Source organism: Microcebus murinus, chromosome 18 (assembly GCF_040939455.1).
Source record: "Microcebus murinus isolate Inina chromosome 18, M.murinus_Inina_mat1.0, whole genome shotgun sequence".
Lineage (NCBI taxonomy): Eukaryota > Metazoa > Chordata > Mammalia > Primates > Cheirogaleidae > Microcebus > Microcebus murinus.
In genome coordinates, this window is record NC_134121.1 from 44,946,983 (window position 1) to 44,974,785 (window position 27,803).

Sequence of the window (27,803 nt, forward strand, 5' to 3'; positions counted from 1 at the left end):
AGGCATCTGGTTTCCCACCATCTAGCGCGACAGAAGCCCCTGTAATCTCAAAGTAGGGACAGGCTAGAACCGAGGCAATCGTCAGTAACAAGAGGGACAACTGATGACATAGACAAATCAAATAAAGCAAGGGCTCAGTTTTAGGAATCTGAGGGTATTTAGAATGGGGAAGGCGGCCTTCCATTCCTCAAGAGTCCCTGAAGGCACTACCACATTACACAATAGCACAGTAATTCACATTGACGGTGAAGTGTGCCTCAGTCTTCCAGAAAAAGGTCACGTATGATCACTATATAAAAAATTAGAGAGCCAAGTTTTCTATTACTAGGCAAGCACTCACTATCAAAAAAAAAAAAAAAAAAGTTAAAATCAACATTTTAGTGCTTGAAGACAGGAAAACTTCAGTTACATGGAAAATTCTCTTGGATAAAACAACTTAGCTTCCAAGAAAACTAGATAAATGAAGTGTCACTATGTTTATAAAGCTTAAACATCTCTACAAATCAGTGCTGTATAAATTAACCACCACCACCCCCAAAAGACAGTGGCTACTTGACTTTGGTACAAAGAATCAGGGTCAACTTGCCTGTGATGCTTTAATGAATAAAATGTGTTGTTTTCTGATATGCCCTTTTCAACTCACGGTCCCAAGAGGGGCAGTGCAAAACAACAGACAAAAACCAACAATGAACAAGACTTCCCACTTCTACTCTTCTTGATGATGGAATCTGTGGAGATTTCTGCCCCTCTCTGCACTTGAGATTCCCGATGGTGAAATGAGGGAGACTGGACTACACGGTCTTCAAAGTCCCGTCCAGCCGGGCTGTTCTGGGATAAAGTTACCTGACCCAACTAACAGGCACCCAGTGAGTGTCCTTGCTCAGCTTCTCCAAGACCACTTTGAGCTGGCTGTAGGTGCCCTGCAGATCCTCCTTCACCAGCACAGTGTCCACCAGGTGCCCGTAGTGCTGGTCTATGAATGCGGCAGACGCGGCCATCTCTTGCTGCTCCTCGTCCTGCAAGGAAAGGGGCAGTATGGAGCAATGGGCTGCTCTCCTATAAGAAACCTACAGCCTTTGCCTTGGGCATGTTCCAACCTTAAATTTTTAAGTGATTAGCGGATGACTGTGCCCATGACTAACCAACTGTGTACACAAGAACAGAGAGTAGGGACAACATCACATCAAACTTTGAAGAAAGTTAATGGGCAGCAGACATAATCACTGCTCATTCATTCACTCACAAAACAGCTACTGAGGACCTGGGAACTGAAAGCCATGATGTGAAGTGCTTTGGGGGTTGCGGATTCCTTCTCTGTGATTATACGTCCACATCTCCTGCCCCTAAAGTAGTTCCAAAGAAGTATTATTGTGTTGCATGGCAATTTAATACACAGGTTAAATAATTACAAGAACGAATGATAAATAATATTAACTGCATAAAGGCAAAGTTAGCCTTTCTGGAATCAACCGGGCAAGAAGAAGGAGAATAACGCCCTTCTGCAGGTTCCTAAATTCATAATGCAGAACTCAATTCTTTCCATTTCCTTATACCAGGGCCAAACCCTAGCACAGTAGACAAAGTGAAGTTATTTAAGAAAGTGCTGAGACAACTCTAATCAAATTCCCCATTTCCTTAGGGCACTGGATTTCTTTAAGACTGTCTTCCTGACATGTAACATTAAGGTATAGAAAACAACCCCATCTTACCCAATGTGAGCACTGTTTGCTTCTTCATTCAAAATAACCTCTAATAAGTAAACTTCAGGTGGGTACTTGATTGACAATTAGTCTGGTTTTTGGAAAAAAAGAAAGTGGCAGATCCACTCTAAGAAAAACTACAAAACAAATTTTTCACTGGCATTCCCCCACTTCCCTTTCTGTCCCTTTCCAGACAGACCTCTATTGCCTTCTCCCCTCTGCTTCTAGGGGCTCAGTGTCTTCATGCTGCCATTAGGGGGCAGGGATGGTAAGTTCTGTCCCCTCCCAAAGAAACGTCCATACTCCAAAATATTTCCTGCTCCTCTTCTCCCTGTCACCAATCAACACCTGATTCCTACTTTAGTGAGAATATCTGCAATGTCAGGAGATGCATTCTAAAGTTCTAGGAAACAGTTTTTGCTTGCTACCACAAAGTCTGAGATAATTTTTTCCTCTTACTTCTTTCTCCCAGGAGGGAAAAAACTAGACTAAATTGGGAGATGCTTCCAAATTCTAGATCCTATATAGAATATTCTATCAGGGCTACTCTTACACTCAGAAGCAGTCTACAGTGTCCCAGTGCTGCTCCTTGACCTTCAGCCCCACCCCCCACCCCATTATACACACATCCCATGGACCTGTCTGATGCTTCCAGAATTTCTCCTCCTTCAGGAACTCACAAGGTTCATCCTGGAAGCATTTAGCTATTTAAGAAATTCCAGAAGGAAAATTTTTGCTAGGTACCACCATCTTCCTAGTAAATATTTTCATCTGAAAAGAACTCAAGTAAATCTCTAATGGAGTAAAATGTGCGACATTTACTTTGTCACCATAGATCCCATGAACCCTTTTCCTGGCCTGTAAAGGCGGAACTCAGCCACTTACGGCTTCAGTAAGAAAGTCACAAGCCTGATGATCACATAGGATCCCCCATACTGGCCCTCGCCCCCTGCTGGATTAGCTTGCTGGATCAGAAGGCAGAAGCCCCATTAACTTGTTGGTGGCAAAGACGGACAGAGGATGTGACCATAGGGTGTTTTATATAATAGGTCCCCCTACCTGAACTTCAGGTACCAGATAATGGACAAATATTTAACATTCCACAAAACCCAGGCTTTTGTGAGGAATTTCTCCGAATGTGGTCTGGGGTCTGCCTACATAATCAAAGTCACATGAAAGGATGTATGTTAAAAATAGAGATGCCTGAGCCCCACTCCCAGCCTCCTACGTCAGAATCTCTGGGAGTAGAGCCAGGGACTCTGTATCTGAACAGCCTCGCTGTGACCCTACTTACTTGTTTTGAAAATGACTGTGGCTTCCAGCTTTTGATTTAAACAGAGAGAGAGAGAGAGAGAGAGAGAGAGAGAATGACTGTGGTTGCAGGGTCTGGAGACACTAAGGGGGCAAGACAGGATTTCACAACTGCCAGGTGAACCCATCCACAGACAAAGGAAAACATCACCCTCGCACTTCATCATTAGCCCAACTGCTCAAAGTGCAGCATTGTGACGGGTAATAATGGAGATGGAACAGATGACAAAACTGGTCAGGCTAGAAGGACACACTGGTAACAGACTGCAGCTCTGCTTCTCTTCGACAACCATGCACCAGAGACAGTTCTGACTCCGAGAAAGCTGGCACTTCCTATGGACTTGATGATTTGGCAGAACTTTCTTTGTGTCCTTGGGAAGCTGTCTTTTACGATCCTTTATGCCTTCCTGACTCTTTTTAAATAAGGCTTTCCTCCCAAGTTATCAAATTCTTTCAATCCTGAAATATTTGTAAAATAAAACAAATCCCCCCAAAATATAGTAAAACAGATTGACAAACTGATCCTAAAATTCCTATGGAAGTGCAAAGAACAGCCAAAAGAATATTGAGAAAGAACAAAGTTGGAAGACTCATACTTCCTGATTTCAAAACTTACTATAAAGCTAGTAATCAAAGTAATCAAGACAGTGTGGTACTGGCAAAAGGACAAACATACAGATCAAATCAGTGGAATAGAATTCAAAGTCCAGAAATAAACCCTTAGTTTTTTGCCAATTCATTCTTGTCAAGGATGCCAAAATAATTAAATGAGGAAAAAACAGTTTTTTCAGCAAATGGTGCTGGGACAACTGGATATCCACAGGCAAAGAATAAAGTTGGAACCCCTACCTCACACCATACACAGAAATTTACTCAAAATGGACCATAGACCCAAATGTAACAGCTAAGACTATAAATATCTTAAAAGAAAACAAAAGAGGAAATTTTTACAACCTCAGATTAGACAACAGGTTTCTTAGATAGGACACCAAAAACATAAGTGACAAAAGAAAAGATAGATAAATTGGACTTCACCAAATGTTTATGCTTCAAAGAACACTACCAAGAAGAGACAACTTAAAGAATGGGAAAAAATACTTGCAAATCATGCATCTGATTAAGGTACTTAAGTCCAAAATATATAAAGAATTCTTACAATTCAATAATAAAGAGACAAATAATATAAATTTTAAATGGAGAAAGTATTTCAATAGATATTTCTTCAAAGAAGATATAAAAATGACCAACAAACACAGGAAAAGATGCTTAACATGAATAATCATTAGAGAAATGCAAATTAAAACCACAATGACACACCACACCCACTAGTGTGGCTATAATCAAAAAGACAAACGATGACAAATGCTAACAAGGATGCAGAGAAATTGGAAGCTTTGAACACCTTTATTGGCAATGTAAAATGGTGCAGCTGCCATGGAAAAAAGTCTGGCAGTTCCTCCAAATGTTAAACATAGAGTTACCATATAACCCAGCAATTCCACACCTAAATATACACCCAAGATAAATAAAAACATATGTTCACACACTAACTTATACATGAATATTCATAGCATTATTCATAATAGTTTAAAAAGTAGAAACAACCAAAATGTCCATTAGTTTATGAATGGATAAACAAAATGTGATATTCTATATAATGGAATATTATTTAGCCATATAAAAGAATGAAGTACTGATTACATGAATGAACCTTAAAAACATTATACTAATTGAAAGAAGCCAGATACAAAGGTCACATATTATATGATTCCATTTACATGAAATGTTTGGAAGAGACAAATCTATAGCGACAGAAAGTAAATTAGCAGTTGCCTGCAGCTAGGAAGGAGTTGGAGGGAAACAGAATGGGATATTCTAATGGGCTTGGGGTTTCTTTTTGGGATCATGAAAATGTTCTTAAATTGACTGTGCTCATGGCAACAACTCTGTGAATATATCATCAAATTGTACACTTTAAATGGGTGAACTGTACGGTAGGTGAATTTTATCTCAATAAAGTTGCTAAACCCCCTCTCAAAAAAAAAAAACACATAGTAAAACAGAAAAGAAAATAAAAATTAGTCATGAGCCTACTATTCAGGGAGAACTGCCTTTGGCATTTTAGTGTATCTTCTTTGTGTATGACATAAAATTAAAATCATAATTTTTAATTTTCTGATTTATTTTCATTTGACATTTTATTGCATTTGGCTATGTCATCAGAATATTCCTCAAACACAGGACTTTTAAATGGCTATAATAATATTCCATTCCCTTCTGTGTCACATAACGCAGTGTATTAAACTGAGCCTCACTACTGAACATTAAGGTTGTTTCTGATTATTTTGTTCTTGCTACTACAACCACCATGATGAACATACTGTCTGTTTCTAGGTGATTCTAGACCAAGCTGATGATCTCCTTAGAGTTCCTAAAGGAGAAAATTTCTAATGTTCCTTCCAGGCATGTCATTCTAAATAATTTATCGATGTGGACAATTAAAACAGCAAATTAGTACGAACTACGATTGCATCAAAATGTTTACTTGGAGGGAACTTCTTGACCAAGGGGAAGGACCTGAAAAGGTTTCCTTCAGCTGAAACCAGCTGTATAGGATGGCAAGCAAAGTCTATTCCGGAACAACTTCCATCTCATTCCCGTAACCAACCCTGTTGAAAACCAGAAAATATAAGTCACCAAGCCCATGTGTCCTGGAAGAACTTGGTCAAATATTTCAAGTTTGGGGTGAGGGTCCTGACACAGACTGCAGTCAACAAAGAACTTACGACAGTGAAGCAGAAGTTCATTTAGGAACATATTAGATTATCTCACCCACTCATTTTAGAAATAGATTCATTCTCTGATGATTCGAACTGGTGTGAAAGCAATGATAATGACCTTGTTATTAATAGTTGGCATTGCAATTTATACTGGGGTTTGGCTTCAGGTCCCTGAGAGATGTCATGATTTGGGGGACAGGTGCTTACACGAGGCAGCGGAAGGTAGTGAGCCCAGGCAGAGCCACCCCTGCCTGGTTTGGGAGGCACTTCTGGCTGTTTCACTTTGAGCCTTCTGGCCACGGGACCATCTTCTCTAAGCTTTGCCCTCATGCAAAATGGAAAGATGGTTTCGTGCAGAAGGTATGCACAGCGTCCCTCTTCAGCTGCAAGCACCCTCGTGCTTCGGCAGCCTCCTGTCGGCCTTCAGAAAATAAACGATCAGCTTTAAACTTACAAGCGGCGCTGCTGTGTCCTCGCAAGCTGGGGACATAGGTGACGTCTTTCTTTTCTCCTGAATTGCAGGCTTTACAAATATAACATAGGGTTTGAACTCTGAGGTCCTCAGTTGTTTCAGTGCCTAAGAGAGAAAGTTCAGGATTATATACTTTTGAAATACTTTATTGTGAAACATACTTTTTAAAGCCCAAGGATCATGTGCTTCGATTCTATAACCTCAATGGCAAAGGTCCTGGTTACACTGATCCCATGACAATGGACTTGTACTGGGCAGATCAACTGCTCATTTTCTCGTCCTTCACTTTGACACTGAACTCAGTGGGGCCCTGAAGGCAGGTTCGCTGAGAACTGAAGGTTCCAAAGCCTCAGCTCAGAGAGTTACTGTCTCTCTTAGCTCTGGTCCCTCCAGCTCTAATTAACCTTCTAAGGCTCTGCCTCTTCCTGCACGCTCCTGCCAGACAACAAGGACTCCACGTGTATCTATTAATATTTAGTTAAATATCATCAATCTGGACTGCGCTAATACAAAATGTGTGCTATCACACAGCCCTCCTCTGGATAGTCAAAGAAGAAAAGCTTTGCAAAGCAAATGAGATCACTTGAAATAAAATTGCAGACTGTAGGTTTTTGATATGCAAATCGTGTAAATTAGTGCATTTTATCTGCCATGTAAGGGCTTCTATTTGAAAACAGTATTAAAATGCTGTATGCACTATCTGAATACACAAAAAAATCAGTAAAATCACTTTTCAAAAAAGTTTTTGAAATTTGGACTTTTAATTTTGACTACTAACTCCTAGTAAATCCAAATGAGTGAGGGTTTTCCTTCATAGGCATAATGTCATTTTTTGGAAATGTTTGTTTCAAGCAAACTTGTATAAAATGAAGCCTGCGGTTTATATAATAACATAAGAGATATGCTTCCATAGAGGGGAAAAAAAAATCCCCAGACTGAGTTGAAAGCTTGGAAGTTTTTCTGAAAGACAAGGTTAAAAAGACAGTTAAGCCCCCGCAGAGCCAGCAGCATGCTGGGCGTGCAGAACTGGAGATGTGTTTGAAGCACTTCACGGGGTCATGTCTTCCTCCTTCCTTTTCCCTTTCAAACTGCTCTCCTGACTGCCCCCCTCACTGGTCCCCTAAGCCACTGATTCCACCTACTCCAGCTGGGGCGGGGGTGGCCAGGAGCCACAAGTTCAGCCTCAGCTTTGCCTGAGGCTGTGGGCCACCCAGGGTCCATGAGCTCCCTACAATGAATGCAGTGTTTGTGGATAGAGGGGCATGTTTGGGGGTACAAAGCTTTCATCAGATTCTCAAAGGGCGAGCCAAGGAAATTTAACATCCAGTGTTATGGACTAAAAATTTCTTAGTCTGAGATCAAGTGCTCTTTAAGATGCACAATCTCCTACGTTATAAATTCTGTTAACCGGAAATGCCCAACTAGCCCAGGAACTCACTTCCGGTTCCACGTCCACCAAACAAACTTTGTTTTTGGCCATGACAGCCTGAATGGCATCCAGGCTGGTTCCGTAGAGATTCTCCTTGTACTCGCCGTGCTCCAGGAATCTGAAACGCCACCAGAGGAGAGAGGACCTTTAGTTCCCAAGCGTCCCTGAATTAGCAAAGAGTGGACGTCCCTACACCGCTTTTCTCCCGCTCCCTCCATCCTTTCCGGACACCCTTCCTGGGGGTCCAGTGGCCTATGGGACAGTCACAAACACCCAGGGCCAGTTGGCCCATCAAGCAACATACTTGTTGTGGTGTAGGTCAGCCTCGAACGCTTGCTTAGAGACAAAGTGATATTCCACTCCCTCCTTCTCATGGCTCTTTCGGGGCCTGGTGGTATCTTTTCAAGGAAAGAGAAGGACAGCTGGGCAAAGAGATGTCACATCACAGTGAGAAGGCACAGCAGCAGGCCTATGCCCTCACTCAGGGGGTCACTGTTGATTTGGGTGTGTAAACCAAACACTTCCATTCATCAGGCTCTCTGCCTTTCCAGACATACCACTGATTCGCACAACTCTTTGTGATGTAGGCGAAAGGAGGTGTCCAATTTTGCAGCTGAGGAAATTGAGGGGCAGGAGATTGAGCACCACGCCCAGTGGCCCTGGCTGCCAGTAGGGAGCAGAGCCAGCGTCAGTCTGTCTCATGCCAGGCACATGCCCTGAGCCACTCTGCTGAACTGCCTCACCACGGATGCCGTCGTGGCTTTTAAAGAATCACTTAGAAGACCCCAAGTCCTAGCTTTTATTTCTTCATTGTTTTTCTTTTTTGAGAGCAAAGTGGCCACAAATACATTTGACCCTGCTCTATGCTTTTAATTCTTTATTCAATTACTTCTCATTTGGGAGAAAAGGAGACATGAAGATAGTCCCTTTATGGATTAGATGTTTTTCAATAAGGCTGGCTCTCAAACAGAAATTTTAAAACACATAGAGTTTTCCCATTGATTTCCATAATAGAATTGAGATGTGCACTTCTTAGGAAAATCAGGTCTTCCACAGAAAAAGAACACACTCACGAAGCAACACATAATTTTTTCCAAATGAAAAGATGGCATCTTGGGGGACTGTGTCTCTGGCCCTTTGGGGACCCCAGGGATGCTCTGTGCTCTACGTGCAGCATCTTAGTCCCACCTCTGGTACAGGGTCACTTTTCCAACTACGTCATTCCCTTCTTAAAAACTTTTATCCATCTACGGATTACATGCTAAACACTTTAGATGAGTATATAAGACCTTCGTGATGTGCCCAACCTCTGACGCAGCTTCCTCTCCCGCCACATCATCCATGCTAATTTCCACCATCCCTAACAGCGCAACTCTGAGTCACACCTCCATCCAGGGGGCACATGGGGGTCCCTAGTGTCAGGCTGAGGCTTCCACTTTGCCTACAGTGTGCTCTGAACTCACTCCCCACCCCAGGCAAGAACCAGGCGGGTGGTCCTCCAGCTTCAGTCTCAGAGGGTCCTAGTGGACCACTGGGAGTGGTTTTCTTCCCATCATGCCTTGGTCCCACAATCCGCCTAAAGCAAACAGTGCCTGGCAGTCCCTCAGATCCAAAGTAAGGATTAGGATGGATCTAGGGAGTCAAATCCCCAAGAAATATTCATGTTTGTGCAAACAAACACACCCCCACACCCCCTCTTACGTGGAACAGCAACTCCAAAGTGCTGTGGGTTCTCGGCCACCACCTTTTGCTTCAGCTCGTGCAGTCGGGCTCCCAGAGACCCTGGGAAACAAAGGGCAGGCTGACCAGGGTCCCTGCTGAGCGACCTCCCTACCCCCTGGGGAGGAAACAAGCCCACTCCCTGGGACCCCAGGACGTCACCTACCGATCAGAACCACCAGGCGGGGCCGCTCTCCGGGCTGGTGTTGGTACCTGGCCACCTCTTCATATGTCAGCAGCTCCGGAGGCTCCGCTACTGAGGACACCTTCCCTTCCTGTGAGCCACCCAGCCTCTCCCTACAGCCCAGCCGGAAACTTCTCCGAAGACCAGCTTGGAGGGAGGAGCAGAGGGCCCCTGTGGCATTTGTCCCAGGATATTCCAGGAGAAAGTAAAGACTTTCTCCACCTGGCCACACTTGGAGGTAGGACTGAGTCCCCTGACTTCTCCCAACCTTCTCCTGCTACAGAAAGGGGTTGTCCAGCAAGCACGATAATATGATGACAGGGTGGTCCCTGGCATCCACAAACTAGGATTCAAGGTCACTGTTTTATTTGGCATGTGACTGATCTTGGACAAGTCTCTTCATCTCTCTGAGCCTCGATTCCCTTATCTGTGAAATGCGGATACAAATCTACAAAGGCAATCTGTGGTCCTAGATTGGATCCTGGACCAGGAGGAAATGCTCTAAAGCTGTGGTCCCCAATGTCCGGACCACAGACTGGAACCAGTCCATTGCCTGTTAGGAACCAGGCTGCAGAGCAGGAGGTGAGCAGCGGGTGAGCGAGCGAAGCTTCGTCTGTGTTTACAGCTGCTCCCATCGCTGGCAGCACTGTGAGCTCCGCCTCCCCTACCCCACCCACCCCAGAAAAATTGTCTTCCATGAATCTCGTCCCTGGTGCCAAAAGGTTGGGGACCACTGCTCTAAAGGATATTATTGAGACAACGGATGAAATTTTAATGACAGTATATAAGATAATAGAATTGTATGCATGTTAAATTTCCAGAATTTGATAATCGCCCTGAGAATGTCCTTGGCCTTGAGAAATACACACAAAAGTATGGCAAAGCGGCAACAATTGGAACGGGGTGTTCAATCTATGAGAGTTCTTTGTACAACTTTTACAGCTTTTCAGTAAGTTTGAAATTACTTCAAAACAAAAGTTAAAAAACGTTTTGCCTATCTCTAAGGCCTCTGAAAAAACCAAAATAAACAAAGTGAAGGTACTTTGGAGTACCTCACTATATGGTGGTGGTGTTAACGCTGAATAAATTCCAATTAAGATGATGATAATAAAACTGGTATTAATAGAGGGGCCTGTGCCCAGTGGCTGGGTGGGGGCCCAAGGCCTGTGAAAGCTCAGCCGCTCCTCTGGCTGACAGAGCTGAGGGGAGACGTGGGTCCCGCAGGCTCAGCTGCTCCAGAGGGTTCTGGAGCCCGAAGTGGGCGGGCTGTGTGTGGGGGCGGGGGTGTGAGGGAGAGCCCTGCTACTTACCCACATAGTGCCCTTTGAGGTACCCCTCACAGTCACAGGTCTCTGGAAACCAAACAGAGGGAGGGACACTCAGCCAGCCCAGAGGGACCCAACACCTGGAAGGCCAGGCAGGAAGCACCTCTGGGATAGTGTCCCAGGGGAGCTGGGAAGAAATGCCATGTCCTAGCCAGCCCAGGAAAACAAGTTCTGTCTCACTCAGGCCTCCACGCTTAGGGCCCCAACAGCCTTCCCGGGACCTGGCGGAGGTGCTAGTCACAGGCCCGTCCCTGAGTTGGGACGGGTGTGAACAAGGAAGAAGGATTCATTCCTCCCTGCCCCCCCGCCACCCGCCGTCTCCTGTCTCCTACCCAGCCCAGTCACGGGGACGGTTGGGCCCTGCGTGCCAAGTAGGCAGGGAAGGGCCCCCAGGCCTTGAACCCTGTCCCTAGCAGCTCTGCCCACCGCAAGAAACAGACCAGTCCTGATGGCAGAGCAGGGAGAGGTGTGCAGAGTGCCAGAGGGACACAGTCACCCAGAATGGGGGAAGGAAAAGAAGCCCCTCCAGCCCAAGATGTTCTACAAAAAAGGGGTCTAGCCCATGTGCACAGGGGACAAATGCCAGGCCTACCTTTTTCACAAGGCTGATCATCTGCGGTTTGCACAAAAGACAGATGGAACAGCATTAGTGGAGAGGAGCAGGGGCCCTGAGGCTGAGAGGCAGCCACGGCCCTGGGCGCCTGAGGAGCCGACCATCTGGCCTCTCTCTCCCCTCCAACAAACCTGTGATCTGAGCTGCAGTCCATTATTAAACCCCAAGACCTGCTCTAATTAGTCTTCTTGTGAGTGTCTCATTAGCAGCCCAGAGAAAGAAAGCCAGCTCATCACTGGCGCGGGCGGCCCCAAGGCCAATGCACCCAGTAGCCCCTGCAACCTGACAGCATGTCTGGAAACGTGGCCATTAGCAGTCACCCATGGAGCGGCTCACTCCAGGGCTCTGCAGTGGGGATCGGACCTGCTCTTTCTCGTCCGGGCTTTGAGACTTGTTCAGGAAAATGCAGGTGCCAGAGGATGGAGCAGGTAGAGCGGAGCTGCAGGCCAGCCGTGCCCTGGTCACAGGACACCTGCTCAGGCCTCTCCTCAGTTACGACCCCACAATCTCCCCTGACCCCCAGAGAGGTCACACCCTGAAAAAGCTTCCTCTCTGTATGGGGCCCTACGCTGGGACTCTGGTCACAGGCCTTCTGGAACCTGAGCCCAGCTTAACTTAACCTGTGAACCTCCATTTCCCACCTTGGAAAGAAGATGCCCCACGCTACCTACTTCACAGGGTTGCTGTGAGGGTGAAAAGGCAAGAAGGCTGGTGGACGTGTTTTCTAAAAGGTAAAGTGCTACACAGAGTAGGGTTGCCAGACAAAATACAAGGCACTCAGTTAAACTTGAACTTCAAATAAGCAACACATAATTTCTTAGTATAAGTCTGTCTCAAATATTGCACAGGACATGCTTATGCTAAGAAACAGTTCGTCGTCTACCTGAAATTCGAATTTAACTGGGCACCTTTTATTGGCACTTGCTAAATGAATCCGGCACCCCTGACACAGAGACACAGGATCTCTCGAGGGCTTCTCCATTCCCTTCCAACATCAGTGTTTCTTCAATCTGCAGGGTCAGAGAGCCCCTGGACTCCAATGAGCACTGTAGACCCTCTCCCAAACACACACACACACACACACACACACACACACACACACACGTTTGCACACCATGTGGGGATAGGTGTTAACATACCCCCCAGTGTCATCTATGGGTCCCAAATATAGAAGCTCCTCTCTTCTTCGGGAATAGCTGCCCCTAACCCACCCCGTTTCTCCTCCTCATGCCTCTCCCCACCCCCTCCTTCCCCTGGAGGCCCCCCAGTCCCATCCTCGATTCTTCCCGGCCCCTCCCTGGAGTGTCATCCGTGCTCATCTACTCACAGGGGGGCTTCCTGAGGCTCTGGGGGCTCGGCAGGGTGCCCGTGGCTCTCCGGTAGCTTAGTCGTCTGCGGGGAAACGAGGGGATGGGTGGGCCCATGATCTGGGCCAGAGAACCAGTTGAAAGGAGCCTTCTGGAAAACTCAGGAAACAGAGGCTGGATCCCACTGGGCACGAGCTGGCACTCTGAGGGCCACCTGCTTCGCAGTGAGTTCCAACGGTTCCCAAGGAGGAGGAAGCCGAGTCTCTCCCTCTGAGAAAGCTCGTCCAGCCCAAGCTGGCCACGCGCAGGATCTAGCCCAGGGTCCACGATCACCAGCTGGTCATTACTTTCTTAGGGCTCATTCCTGAGAAAAGGAGGCCCCTCTCTACTGTCACTCAGCGTCCCCATTGCTGAGGAAGCTGGGAGACAGCAGAATGACTCCCAGGAGAGGCTGAGGACAAGTGACCCTAATTGAACGCCCCTCCCCTGCAACGGAGAGCCAGCCCCGGGGCTTATCCAGTATGGCCATCAGTGGACAGGTGGCCAGAGCCTCACCTCTGAGTTGAGGAAACAACCCAGGTGTCTCGCAACTGTCTCGATTTCCACATTTAAATGCAGCTAAAGAACCCTCCCCCACGCCTTCTGGCAAGATGTAGCCAAGACCTGTGAAGTCAAAAGTGCAGGTGGGTCTGGGGCTCCCCTGAGGAAACGGAGCAAGACCTCCGCATCTCAGAAGCACCTGGAACGTCTGTGAACACAGGTCTCAGAGTCTGCCCTGGAGTTTCTGATTCAGCAGGTCTGGGGTGGGGGCCAAGGATGTGCATTTCTAACAAGTTCCCAAGTGATGCTGACAGCCTGGCCTGGGGACCACACCACAGAAGCCACTGAGGTTCTGTTGCCACTGCATCCCTCACACGAGATGGAGAGAGGGCTACAGGACACAAGGAGGCGACGCAGTCATGACTGACACAGCCCCAGACCCAGACTTTACCCTCTTGGAAATCTATACTAAGGATATCATTTAAAATATCCAGAACAGTCTGTGCAAGCTAAGTATTGCAACCTTATAACGGTGAAAAATTGGAGACGACCTGAAAGTGCAGCCAAAGGAAAGGAGTGAAGTCACTTACTTATGACCCTTCCTCCAAGAAGCCCTCCTTGCATGCCCAGGTGAGGGCGTAACCTTCTAATACGAACTCACAGAGCACCATGTCCTCCTGCCTCGCACCCATCACATTTATATACTGTTCGTTTGAGAAATGTCTGACTTAAGTGGGAAAACTAAACTACAAGCTGCTCCAGAGCAGAAACCATCGGCACATGGCAGTCTGCAAGACGCCAGGCACAAGGCCTGCTCAATTCATAATAAATACTTGTTGCCTAGGAATGAAAGGTTTGTCTCCTGATGAAATATTATATAGCCGTTAAAATCACACTGCACAGAATATGTAATAATATGCGAAATGCTAACATCAAATTATTAAGTTAAAAAAAACCACCAAGACCCCAAATTCTATATGTAGCACTCACAGAAAAAGCACAGGAAGGACAGAAATAATGCTGTTTAGATAGTGGCAGGACTTTGGGTAACTTTTTTCCCTAGTCCTCCACTTCTACATCATTATATTTATGTATCAACTTTACACATTATAAAATATATGTTAACTTAATAACATAAGTTTTCATATCTTTCTTTAAATCTTAAAGCAGCCCTCTTGTTAGGGAACAAGAAGAACAAACACAAGTGAAATTGGCACGTACCTCGGGGAACAACCCAGTGGGCCAAGCTGGCAGTGGTGGCAGAGACTAGGGGGTTTGGCATGTACCCGAGCCTCTGCCATTCTGGAACCAGCTCTTTACGACACGCCCCGGACTCACCTCTCCTGGAACCGCTTGGACGGGATGAGGCCAGCTCGGAGGTTGGTGTCCCCTACTCGCTTGGCCTGCCACCACGTGGGGTCGTCCTGGCTCACCACCTCCAGGACCTGCCTGCGCTGGAAGGGCAGGCCCGCCTCCTGGCAGGGGATGGCCCGGTCCTCCCGGGGGTTGTAGTGGAAGAGAGCCCGCATGAACACCTGCACAGGGAGGGCTCCGGTCAGGGGGCCCCTCTCTACGTGAGCCGCATCGAAGGCGGAATGACAGTGACTGACCACACTTAGGAAGAACAAGCAGCCTTGAGACTAGAAAGTTAATCAAACACACATTGCACCTAGGTTCTTACTGTTGTTCAATCATTATTGGATATTATCGTCAGGAAATTCATCCCGAATCTAAAAACTAACAGATGGGCAGAGGACTGAATTTCTCTTTCCCACCTAAATATCGCCCTATTTACCTGACCTGCTGTCCTCCTAACAGCCCCTTAGGCACACACACAGCAACAACTACTCCTGCAAACAAAAAGTAAAGGCAAGCACAATTTCTAACTCGAACGTTATTTCTGACATGCCAACTGCTCCTAAGGAAGTCAGCCGCCATCTGTTACATAAGTAATCTCGATGTTTTGGTAAGAACACAAACATCAACAAAACTACTGTTGTTACTGGTTCCTCAGCATCACTTTTCGGTGGGTAATTGACACCCACAGTTTTCACAGCTCGGTCCTGCCTCATCTGCCACGGACGTGGCCGAGCCCCAAGTCCCCCCTCCCCACTGGAGTCACCCCCACTGGAGAAGATGGGGTGAGGACACAGCACTTGTTCACACCTGCTTGTTCTCTTCTATAATTCAGGGGCATGCATTTATTTTATTTATTTCTATTTCTAGACCATTGAGGCCCAATGGCTTCAGCAGGAAATTGAAAAAATAAAGCAATCAGGGGTCTTCCTCGGACAGATCCAAACTCTGTTACTTTATGTGCCAACCAGAAAAGATCCAGTCAGACCACAGGAAGAACTTTCTGGCCATATATCGTGGGAACAGACACCCCCATCCAGCCACCGGTGTTAGTTACTTGGGTCCCAGGCACTCGGGAGATGGTGTGACCAGCCCAGACCAACCATCTGAATCAAGAATCAATGTTGGCCAGGCGCGGTGGCTCACGCCTATAATCCTAGCTCTCTGGGAGGCCGAGGCGAGCGGATTGCTCGAGGTCAGGAGTTTGAAACCAGCCTGAGAAAGAGCGAGACCCCGTCTCTACTATAAACAGAAAGAAGTTAATTGGCCAACTAATATATATAGAAAAAATTAGCCGGGCATGGTGGTGCATGCCTATAGTCATAGCTACTCGGGAGACTGAGGCAGGAGGATTGCTTGAGCCCAGGAGTTTGAGGTTGCTGTGAGCTAGGCTGACGCCACGGCACTCACTCTAGCCTAGGCAACAAAGCAAGACTTCGTCTCAAAAAAAAAAGAATCAGGAGGGAGGGACTGAGGGGCAGGCTACCCGTATGTCCTCTGGGAAAACCAAGTTCTCTCCTGTATCAAGTCAGAACCCCCAAAGCTGCATATGGGACCACATTAGCTTGTCCCAGGAAGAATCACCTTCCACCAGGTAAGAGTCAATACTACTTATGCCCCGGATTTAATCAAAGAGTACAAATCAAAAATATCCATATAAACATTATTTCTTCCTTGCTATAAAAAACTGTCATTGACACTGTCCACTATTAATCCTCATTCATCAAAGTATTTACTGACATCTCTTCTGTGCCAAATGCTGTAATGTCTCTCTCTTTTTTTTTTTTTTGAGACAGGGTCTTGTTCTGTCGATTGGGCTAGAGTGACATCATTACAGCTCACTGCAGCCTCAAACTCCTGGGCCTAAGGGATCCTCTGAGTAGCTGGGACTGTAGGCACGTGCCACCGTGCCCTGCTAATTTTTTTCTTTTTTAATTTTCTTGTAGGAACAAGGTCTCCCTATTGCCCCGGCTGGTCTTGAACTCCTGGCCTAAAGTGACCCTCCCGCCTTGGCTTCCCAGATTGCTAGAATTACAGGGGTGAGCCACCACACTCAGGCCTGTAATGTCTCTTCTTTCATACACTTGAGTATTGGGAGGGCAGGATGGGAATCAATCTTGAAAACGTGCCATACTTCCTTCTATCCACTGACAAATAGTATGTAATTCATTGTGTTCTCCTTTCTGCCTTAGCTGCCAAGAAGCTCAGATCCAAATTTATTGTGAAATCAAAGTGATGACCTCCTCTCTATACTCCTCTACCACCACCTCAGTTCAGGTCTTAATAATCTCTCACCTGGGCTTTTACAACAGCCTCCTACCAGGCCTCCCTGCCTCTAGCCTCTACCCACTCCACCCTCCTCCATGTGGCTGCCCCCGGGAGCTTTCTAAAACACCAGTATGGCTGCATCACTCCCTTCCTTTAAACAAAAAAAAAATCCTTTAAGAGCCTCTCACCACTTATGGGGATATCTTGTGGGTGGCTCCCCCATCCCCCAGGGCTGTACCATTTCAGTGCACCCTGGGCTGACTTCCAGGTCAGCTGCCGGCACCTGCATCTGCCGGCACTTGCTGGCAGCACTCGCATCTCTTTGCCTGAGGACTTCCACACCTGCACCCGTCTCTCTATGCCTAAGGATTTACTGTCTCTGGCCACTGGAGCCTGCTCCACCCTAATCGGTAGGCAGGAATTGAGAGGAATGAATCCCAGGAGCAGCCTGGCAGGAGTTGGTGCATAGATCCCCCAGTTCCCAGGTCTCTTGGGTGGGATGATGGAGGTGCGTGTTCTACAGGGGATCCCCAAGTTTCCCAGCAGGATTAGCTGTACGTGCCCACAGTAGCAACTTGCTTGATAACACAGCCCTTGTCAGATTGGCTGCCTTCCCTTCTGCACGCCTGTGCTGGCCTTTCCTGGGGTCGCCTCCCAAACAAACCATTGGCATTCAAATCTTTGTCTCAGGGTCAGCTTCTAAGAGGCCTCAAACTAAGCAGGGATTATGCCCAAACCCTTAACAAAGCATTCAAGACCATTCAGAACACAGGCTCAGCCCAGCTCCCCAGCAAAACCCACCACCACCCTCCCCAAGCGCCAGCACACCGCCCCTTCCCACCACTCCGGACACACTCCTCTCCGTGATGCCCCGGAGCCTCTGCACCTGCTCCTCCTCAGCCTCAGCTTCCCCCCAAGTCCTACTCATCTTCTTCTTCCTCAAGCCTCAGTTCCATACCCCCACTGTGACGCCCTCCAAGGTGACGGTAACTCTCCGTACAGAATCCTGCCAAAGCACTTATCACATAGCAATGAAAGACTTGCTCCCTGGCACCAGGAGCCCTTGAAGCCACTAATCGTCCCTGTCTCCAGCATCTGGCAGAGCGCCTGGCACAGAGGAGGTGGCCAAGTAAGGTAGGCTCGAATAATTAAGCAAATGGCAATTACTTAATTGGTCCAGAATCCGGCACATTTCGTGCCTTTTCCTCCTCTTCACGGCCCTGAATTTCTATTTCAATTCAAATAACCTTGTCTTTTATTAGTAAGTTACATCAAATCCTGTTTAAAAAGAGGCAGAGTACAAACAAATGAATCACTTTGTGACTGAATTAAAGTCCTCTACTGGGCACAGGTTACTAGGACCAGATCTGTGATCTGTTCCCGAATGATGTTTCAAAAGTCTGGACTGGGGCCGGGTGCTGTGGCTCACGCCTGTAATCCTAGCTCTTGGGAGGCCGAGGCGGGCGGATTGCTCAAGGTCAGGAGTTCAAAACCAGCCTGAGCAAGAGCGAGACCCTGTCTCTACTATAAATAGAAAGAAATTAATTGGCCAACTGATATATATATAAAAAATTAGCCGGGCATGGTGGCGCATGCCTGTAGTCCCAGCTACCCGGGAGGCTGAGGCAGAAGGATCACTCGAGCCCAGGAGTTTGAGGTTGCTGTGAGCTAGGCTGACGCCACGGCACTCACTCTAGCCTGGGCAACAAAGCGAGACTCTGTCTCAAAAAAAAAAAAAAAAAAAAAAACAAAAGTCTGGACTGGATCCCGAGCAGAGAGAAGCCCCGAGAGCCCACCTCCCCTACCTTGCTCTCCTTCAGGCGGTCCTCCTCCTGGGTGGCGGGGATGATTTTTAGGGTGATGGATCCTTGGGACTGGGCCTGGAAGGAGAGAGAACAGAGGCTCATCACCTGCCAGGTCCAACCCTTTGTGGGTCCAAGTCTTACTTCTCAGGTCCAAACACTGATATTTGGAATGAAAGTCAGACTCACAGCCGCCCCTGAGGCCCACCTTTCTAGGATGGTGCCCTGGCTGAGCTAACTAAAGCAAAACTCAGAAACCAAGCATCTGCATTTTCAGAGGACAAACAGACGGAAGATTTTAAATGGGAACCCAAGGATCCTCCATGCACTGAACCCCACCTCTTCTCCCTTCCTGATCTCCAGGGCCCCTTCCTTGCTTTCCCTTGGGTCGTCTGAACACCCAATTTCAGTCTCATGTTCCTCTTTCCTGCCTGGTTCAGGGCTGGGCCCTGATGAGTAAGTTCTCCCGCTGTGCTTCCATTGTCCCCAGCAGCGCTCCAATATCAGGCCACTCCCAGCTTTCTAGAAGTTCCCCTTCCCTCCACTCCAGAGACCCTGCACCCCAAGGCTGGGGGCCACGACGAAGAATGCTGTCGAGCCAGGGAAGCACAGCCCCCCCACATTGTCTCTGGCCCTGCGTCGCTACCCAGGACGCCCCCACCACGGCTCTGAACACTAGGAGGTTGGCACCCAAAAGCTGGGGCGAAAGGACTGAACGGCCTGCCGCACCCTGGGTCCCCTACAGCGGGGCCTTAAAGAGTGGGCCTCACCTCTTAAGACCTCATCCTGTTTCTGCCCCCAAAACAATCAGAAGTTCGCAAGGAATGTCATGCCGGAGGAGGATGCCCGAGGATGAAGAGAACAAAGCTACGGTGGGGGCTTTTCCGGGGAGTTTCAGTGTTGACTTAAACTCCCCAGAATGGACTATGGAGCTTGTTTCATCCCAGCATTTAATATCTAGAATCCCCTTATAGTAGCGAAGGACTGTATCCTGTTCCAGATGTTTCCACCCTCATGATAACCACATGTTTGTTGAGAAACCATCTCTATCCCTACTTTAGAAGAAAGGAGATTGAAAACTGAGATGATTTGATGACTTGTCCAAGCTTGCACTGCTACAAAGACTTGGAGCCAGGATTCGAACCCAGAACCCCTCAGTGTCCTCCTGAAAGGGAGCAAGGAAGGAGGAGGCAGGGAGGATGGGCTGTGCTGAAGGGTGGGTCTGAGAGCAGCAGGTGGATGGAAAGTCCCCCTCCTCCTGTCCCACCCCAGACCCCGGGCACACAGTAAGGCCACTGTGCCTGACGCCTCCTCACGGCAACAGCGAGGCTGAGCCAGAGCCTGCCCTGGCTCCAGGAAACGCCCTGCTCTTGGTGTCTGAAGCCCCCACATTCCCGCGGGCACGCAGCACGGACCAGGATCTGGCTGATCTCGTCGGGGCGCTTGTGCAGGACCGCGATCCCGTTCACTTCTCGGAGCTCGTCTCCCACGTGGACCAGGCCTAGGGGACACAGGAAGGACACATAGGACAACCATCAGCACAGGAAGAGGCCCCCAGAGCTCTGTGCTCTGAGCATCCGAGGAGCCCACTGCAGGGCAGACTCCAGGCGCTAAGGCAGCAGGTGGGACTGGGGTGAACTGAGCCCTACTGTGTCCTGGGCACTTCACTGGGCATGGCGGTCTCACAATCACCAGTCAAATCTCCAATTTATAAATTGGCAGCTGAGACCCAGGAAGATTAAGCAGCCTGCCCAAGACTATGCTGCTAAGAAAGAATGGAGCCAGTATTCAAACATGGCTATCGCGACATATAACGCCTGTGTTCTTCCTACTGCAACTTCTGCTTTTTAAAAAATATCAATTCTTCCCCTTTCTGGGTTTACAGACACACTCCAACAATGGCCTTCCTAAGTCTCAACAAGGAAACTTAAAGGCCCCAGATGCCATCAAGAGTGTTACACACACCGTCTATCAGCCGGTGCTTGACGACAAGTGTCCCTGCACATGGCGGGGTCCTATTTACAGCTCACCCTGGGCACTGGGCTGCAGCAGCAGTGTCGCCCAGGGGCAGGTGAGAAACGCAGAATCTCAGGCCCAGCCCAGACCTGCTGCACCAGAACCTGCAATTTAACAAGCTGCTCAGGGCATGCAAGTGCTCCTGAATGTTTGAGAAGCACTGGTCTAGGATTCTCTGCAACAATTCCCCAGTGTCCCCTGTGCCAGGTTTGCTTCGCAGCTTAGTAGTTCCTCCACACACCAGTGATTCTCACCTTGTTTTCCACCCAAACAAATCTGGGACATGAACACCCCCTCTCCATAAGAGCAGCTTGCAAGGCACCTGGGGTTAGGAGGAAGGTGTCATCCCTGCCCCCCAGTTAGGAACCTCCCCCAGCCAAGCCCTTGCTATGTGCTTAATTATCACAGACCTCAGGCTAAGCCAATGCATGAGCCCTCTCCTGGCGGCCCCAAAGTCCTCCATGACTGTTACACTTTCAACTAAAATTTCTACGGGGCTTGGGAGGAGATGAGAATTCCAGCCCCAATCCCAGAAAGCAAAGCACATCCCAAACAAGTGACCCAACAGGAGGTGGTAAGGAGGCCTGTGAGCAAAGGGGGAAGGCCCTGGGATGATGGCCGTCATCCTGGCCAGGCGATGCCACCACTCACCACTCCGGTCTGCCGCGCCCCCTCGCATGATCCTGGCCACCACGACAGCCCCCGAGCGCTCGTCCCGCCGGATGGTGGCACCCTGCATCAACACAGAGCAGGCAGGCGCCTGAGAAGCCATCCCAGACCACAGGCCTCCCCCGTCCCGCCCTCTGCCACCCCCTGAGCGCAGACCAGTGGGGACCTTCCCAATGTGGAGGACACAATAAAACCGACATCTCCCATTAGCACAGCACTGCACTCTACAGTTTACGAAGCACAATAACCATGAGACATTTTAGATGAGGGACTGGTGCTCAGAGAAGTTAAGCTTCCTCAAGGTCGCCCGGCCTGTAAGGTGGAAAGCTTTATGCGATGCCAAACCCTGTGCTGTCACTATCACCTCTCTGCCATTTCACAGCCCTGTCCACTTGCAAAGATGTTCAATAATGAGGATAATATGTGCCAGCAAATCCAACCTGCCTCTAGCCAACCACAGGGTTACTGTGCCTTCTGTTGTTGCCGAGGGGAACCAATTATGCCCCAGCCAGAGCTTCAGGACAAGGACTTGGTCCATGAAGCATAGTGATGATGACGCCTAGGATGACAAAGGCACTAATGAGCCCTGATTCCCTGCACCACGCTGGCTGGATTGTTGAGAGTTCTAGAGTTGAACAGCCCTGGGTGTGAACCCAGCTCTGCCTTTTACTAAAAGCATGTGGCCTTAAGCAAGGAAGTCCCTTATCCTCTCCGCGCCTATTTCCTGGGGGGGTACAGGATCGCATTTAACTGGAAGGGTTGTTGCAAGGATTACACCAGGTAATGCACGCAAGGCACTTGGCACACAGTAAGTGCTCGACTAATGTTAACCATTTATTATTGGCCGTAACTGCAAACAGCTTTGCACACTTATTAACTTCAGCCTTGTCACCTATTTGACTTGTCTAAGGAGAAGTCATCAGGTCAGAACTCCAAGGCCTCTTGCCCCCCAGACCTGCAAACCTTCCAGCATCTCTGCCCATCACTTATTCAGCTCTGAACTGCAGGCACCCAGCGTGGAGCCTGCACAGGAGGGCCCGTGCTACATAGCTGAATCGATGGCTGTCTCCCTACTGACAGATGAGGAAACAGAGGCAGAGAAGAGATCCTCATCTGTCTGCAGGAGTCGAAAACACGGAATGCCAGCTGGGGTGTTCTCTGGAGCAAGCACTCAACTGTCTGGACTTCCACCACTTTCCTCCTTCTAATAAACAACCCTGTCCCCTTGCTCAGTAAATCAATGCTGAACCAGGACCAGACAGACAACAATCTGTCAGCTGGGTGGAGGAGCGCTGGGCCCCGCGCTTCCCCAGGATTCAGAGCAGGGATCCACAAACTACTTCTATAAAGTGCCAAATGTAAATATTTTGAGCTTTGGGGGCCACATGGTCTCTGTCGCAACTTCCCGACTCTGCCATGGCAGTGGAGGGGCAAGCACAGGCCGCATGCAAGAGAGCAGGCACCGCCGTGCTCCCAAAACACCCTAGTTACAGAAACAAGCCAGGAGCGGGGCTTGGCCCTCGGGCTGCATTTGTCCTCTTCTGGGTCAGAGAGTGGTCAGGGCTGCCCCATGCAGCTGTGCGGGTTATTTACTGCACCACATGGCTTGGCCACGGTGGAGGGGGGCTATGTCCACCCAGAAAAATGGGGTGCCCTACACACAAAGGTGCTGCAGGGGCAGTGGCAGCCCTAACAAAGCTGCCACCACTCACTCTGAAGACGTCAGGAGGTCACCCAGTTTTCTGGGTGGGGGTGGGGTACAAGGGAAGGGTGGGGGAGGGAGGGGGAGGGAGGGGGGCACCACGTACCAGGGGTTCCTTGTTCTTCACCAAGCGGACAATCTTCACTGATTCCTCATCAAAATCCTCGTCGATATTATCAGGGAGAGGGGGGAGGACAGGGTCGAAATTCTTCTGGGCAACTGTGTCATGGACCATGAGCACAGCCTGTCGGGAAAGCAGGAGAAAGGGCTGGCCCGCGGCGCACAGGGCTCGGCAGGCCTTGGCTGAGCAGTGGGCTGGAGGGTCTCGGACGTCGTGCCAGAGAGACAAGCACCCCAGACACTGGGGCGAAGCAGCCTCCCTCAGACGGCTCCCTGAGGAGCGCTCCCACCGCCCCCATTCCCGGAGACACAGAGGCGTGGGCGGGCAGGGGCTGCAGCGTGACTACCCTGAGGTGGGGGGTGGACAGCAGCTGGAGCAGCTCCCTCTCCTCGCTGTGCACGGAGGCAGCCTGCAGCTCCTCCATCACCTGCAGGGGGATGAGACAGAACACCATAGCCAGCTGGGGGTGTCCCTCGCCCCAAGTCTACTGAGAGTCCCTCCTCCCTGGACCGCAGACTCAAGGGCACCCCCAGGACAATGCACCCAGGGAAGCCACGCCAGGTCTCAGGGGTGCTTGAGCAGTTCTATGGGGCTATCCTATGAGGGGCTAACATATTGAGCCCTTCCTGTGTTCCATCTGCTCTATGTGGACCTTGTCACCAATGCTTGCAACAAACTAGATGTAGCAGGTCCTATTATTTTGCCATTTTATAAATGAGAATTCCGAGGTTCAAAGAGACTAAACATCTTTTTTTTTTTTGAGACAGAGTCTCACTTTGTTCCACAGGCTAGAGTGAGTGTTGTGGCATCAGCCTAGCTCACAGCAACCTCAAACTCCTGGGCTCAAGCGATCCTCCTGCCTCAGCCTCCCGAGTAGCTGGGATTACATGCATGTGCCACCATGCCCGGCTAATTTTTTCTATATATATTAGTTGGCCAATTAATTTCTTTCTATTTATAGTAGAGACGGGGTCTTGCTCTTGCTCAGGCTGGTTTCGAACTCCTGACCTCGAGCAATCCGCCCGCCTTGGCCTCCCAGAGTGCTAGGATTACAGGCGTGAGCCACCACGCCCGGCAGAGACTAAACATCTTGCCCAAAGTCACAAAGCTATAAGTGAGCACAGCTAGGCTTCTGCGACTCTATTGTCTGTGCCCTCGCCATGATGCTATTTTATGAATGAGTTAACTGGAGGCGAAGTGGCCTGTTAGGTCATAGCACTACGGGTAAAGGCAGCGTGGAGCCTGGGAGCCGGGCAGTCTAACATGCACGTTTGGTGCAGGAGGGCACAGGGGAGGTGCACCCATCCGTCGCCAGGCCATCTCCTGGGCTAAGGTGATTGGCTCAGGAGCGATGTTAGTCATCAGCTGGGACACTTTTTCCCCAACCATGCTGCGCAGAGGACTAGGTCCACAAGAAAATAAGAAGCATTCCTTTAAAAAATGGGAAGCCTGAGCCAGTAACTGGGGACACAAGGCAGGTGGTCCCCTGACTTCAGGACTTCACACTGGCTTCCCAAAGCACAGTACAATGTGCTTACGTCAACTATTCAAATCGCCAGTGCTCAGAGCAGTTTGGGAGCTGCCAAACTGATCCAGCAAGGAAACTGACTTTCACAAGAACTTTCTCAAGAACATGCAGTAAGTGGGAGGCCCCATGTCACCGTGTCTCTCAGCCTGGACAAGGCTCACAATTTTCCTCCCTGCCTGTCGGGGGACCCAGGTAGGAAGAGGAGGAGGAGAAGGAAGGAGACACTTCTTTACTTTTGGACTCCCAATTCCCAATGTCCCCAGGCTAAGCAATGGTGACAAGCAAGATGAGGCAGCCCTACAGAGTGGGGACTTATAAGGAAACCTGGGGCTTACATCCTCCGCGAGAGCCACAGCACTGTGGAGAACTGGAGTCGGACTCTGCCGTTCGTAATAGCGAAGCTTCTCGTGAATCTGCAAAGACAGCCGACGTCACCACACACCCACCCACGGCTGTGGGAACACCTAGGGCCGCAGACGGGGTGCTGGGGCAGCACAAAACAAAGTCCTGCCTAGTTGGTCAGTGAAGTCCTTCCTGGAGCAGGGGGACGGCTAGGATGACCTCTGAGAGTCACAGACAGTTAGTAAGACCTCTAGAAACCCTCCCCAGGTGGGATAAAATGGGACTTCACCTTCATTAAGTAACTGAGGCTTTTTTCACTGAAAACGTCCCTCAGGAAGCCCATTTCCTCCTTGTGGTTGGAGTCAGGTCTGAGCTGAGAGGTGAGCAGTGCCAGGGTTTCATGCAGACCTGCAGAGACCGTAAGAAAAACAAGGTATAGCCAACACAATTGGTCGCCCCGAGGACTCTGGACCCTCAAACAACATTTCAGTCCTGCCCGGGGGACATTCTCTCCCCAAGCTCTCTTTGCTAGGGCTTGGAGGCTGTGGGGCTCTTGTCTTCAGGGCTGTGGAAGGCCCAGCCCAGGAGAGACACTCACCCGAGTCCTCCGATAGCACCGGCATGCCTGTGCCGGCCAGGTCCGGAGCACTCCCTGCAGATCCTGGGAGAAAGTGGGCAGGGTAGGTGCTGAAACTCCATCAAGCATATTCACTCAACAAACAGTAATCACACAATTTCTGTGTCTGTCTATGACCAATTTGTGCACAGAGAGGATGGGAACAAATAATCCTGCCCACTTTTTTCAGAAGGGAAGGAAATACATCTAAGATTTGCTGAGTGCCCCCAACGTGCCAAGCACATTGTGATGGGTGATTTACGTGATATTTTTCTGAATCTGGGTAAAGTCCTGAGGAATGAATACTAGTGTGCATTTCACTCATGCAGAAACAGAGGCTCGGAGAGGCTAGTGGGTAACTTGTGGGGCACAGTCCATACTTAAGTGGATCTTCCAGCCTGGCCTTGGAGGTGCCAGTGACTCCTGCCTGACAGTGGATGCTTCCCTCTGCAGCACCCCCCACTGTCACCTTCTAAGAGGCCCTGCTCAAGTCCCCAGACACACCTTCAACAAGTGCTGGGCCTACAAGCCCCTCTCCCCTAAACCTGGCCCCAAGCCCCAACCCAATGGGAGTCTCCAGAACGGAGCGCAGAGAAGGAGTGCAGAAATGAAAGTCAGGTTTCTACTACGCGGGAGGGGGAAGACCGCTATCTCAGGAGGCCCCCAAAGGTGCTCTGCAGCACGTGGAGCTCAAAAAGTCCTCCTTCAGAAGGGGACAAGGAGAGTCATGATTCATTCATTCCGCAAACATGGAGCCAGCCCGCCGCGCCGAGCATCAGTGACACTAAGAGGCGTAAGAACGGTACCCGTCCCTCCAGCCCCGCCCCCCCACGCCGGACTCACCGCGGCCGCTGCCAGCCGTGCCCGCCCCGGTCCCCCCGGGCGGCGGAGCGCCGGCTCCGGCTCCCTTCGGAGAGAACCTGTGGGACGAACAAGGAGCGCTGCTGGGCGAAGGGGAGGCGAAGCCCAGGGGACGCTCGGAGGGCGGTCCCGGAGGACACGGGGCTGCGGGGAAGGAGCGGGGCGCCCGCGGGTGGGGGTGCGGGAGGAGGGAGGCGGGGAACCGAGGGGCGGGGACTGAGCCCCCCAAGCTGGGAGCTCGCCGGGCCGCGAGGCTGCCGCGACACGCGCAGGGCGGGTCTCGGCCCATCCTCCCTCCCCGCCCGGCCCTCCCGCCTCGGCGACCGGTCCCTTGTCGTTCCTACCTCCTTGCGCCGGGATCTCAGCTCCGCGACCCGCAAGCGCGCGGGTGCCCCAGCTCCGCGCCGCTGGCTCCGCCCTGCCGGCCCCTCCCTGCCGCGGCCGCGTCGGGCGGGGGCGGCGGAGCCCGAGGAGGCGCGGGAGGAGGGGGAGGAGCGCAGGCAGCCTCGGCGGTGGGCACCGCTGTCCGCCGCGGGCCCCGGCTGCGCTCGCCCGCGTCCTCCCTTCCCGCTCTCCGGAGCCCCGAGGACCGCGCGAGCACGCGCGCGCGCGCGCGTGTGTGTGTGTGTGTGTGTGTGTGTGTGTGTGTGTGTGTGTGTGTGTGTCCCCTCGCCCGGGCGCACAGCCAGCCTTCCCCGTGACCCCACCGTCCGCACAGCCCCAACCCCCCGCGAGTGGAGGCCTGGACACCTGCTCAACGTAGAATTTGATTATGCAAACATTTAATGAGCTTCTTCCAAGTGCCAGGCACTGTGCCAGGGGCCGGGGCTTCAAAGACGACCAAAGCAGAGATCCCGGATTTGAGGAAGTCCCAAGCCGGGCGGGGGGCCGGGCAGACGCGAGGGCAACTCGCTGTAACAATGCAACGTGCTGGGAAAGATTTATAGGTGCGCGCTGCCCTGGGGCGCGGAGCGGGGAGGCAGGAGAAGTCGCGCCGGGGAGAAGGCGGGCTCGGATCTGCCGGGCTGTAGCCGGGTAGGGCTGCGGGGCGTGGGGGGTGGGGGAGGCGACTCGTGTCCACCGGGTTAAAAGCTCTGAAATGGCCATGACTATCGCTGACTTCTATTGTGCTGTCTCTATGC

General features: G+C 50.1%; 1 protein-coding gene across 1 annotated transcript; it reads right to left on the reverse strand.

The window, feature by feature from the left end:
• Positions 1 to 584: 584 nt before the first annotated feature.
• On the reverse strand, positions 585 to 27,086 carry MPP3 (MAGUK p55 scaffold protein 3). Its single transcript, XM_012786664.3, has 20 exons — positions 27,006 to 27,086; positions 26,644 to 26,720; positions 25,783 to 25,845; positions 25,474 to 25,592; positions 25,178 to 25,255; positions 23,661 to 23,741; positions 23,300 to 23,437; positions 21,474 to 21,555; positions 20,222 to 20,307; positions 18,810 to 18,884; positions 14,719 to 14,915; positions 12,861 to 12,925; positions 11,513 to 11,533; positions 10,906 to 10,947; positions 9,578 to 9,742; positions 9,394 to 9,474; positions 7,997 to 8,090; positions 7,702 to 7,810; positions 6,246 to 6,368; positions 585 to 1,016 (listed from the first exon to the last, which is right to left on the reverse strand). Exons 3-20 carry the CDS (start codon positions 25,805 to 25,807, stop codon positions 840 to 842), a joined length of 1,758 nt encoding a protein of 585 aa, XP_012642118.2. The 5' UTR covers positions 25,808 to 25,845; positions 26,644 to 26,720; positions 27,006 to 27,086; the 3' UTR covers positions 585 to 839.
• Positions 27,087 to 27,803: the final 717 nt, after the last annotated feature.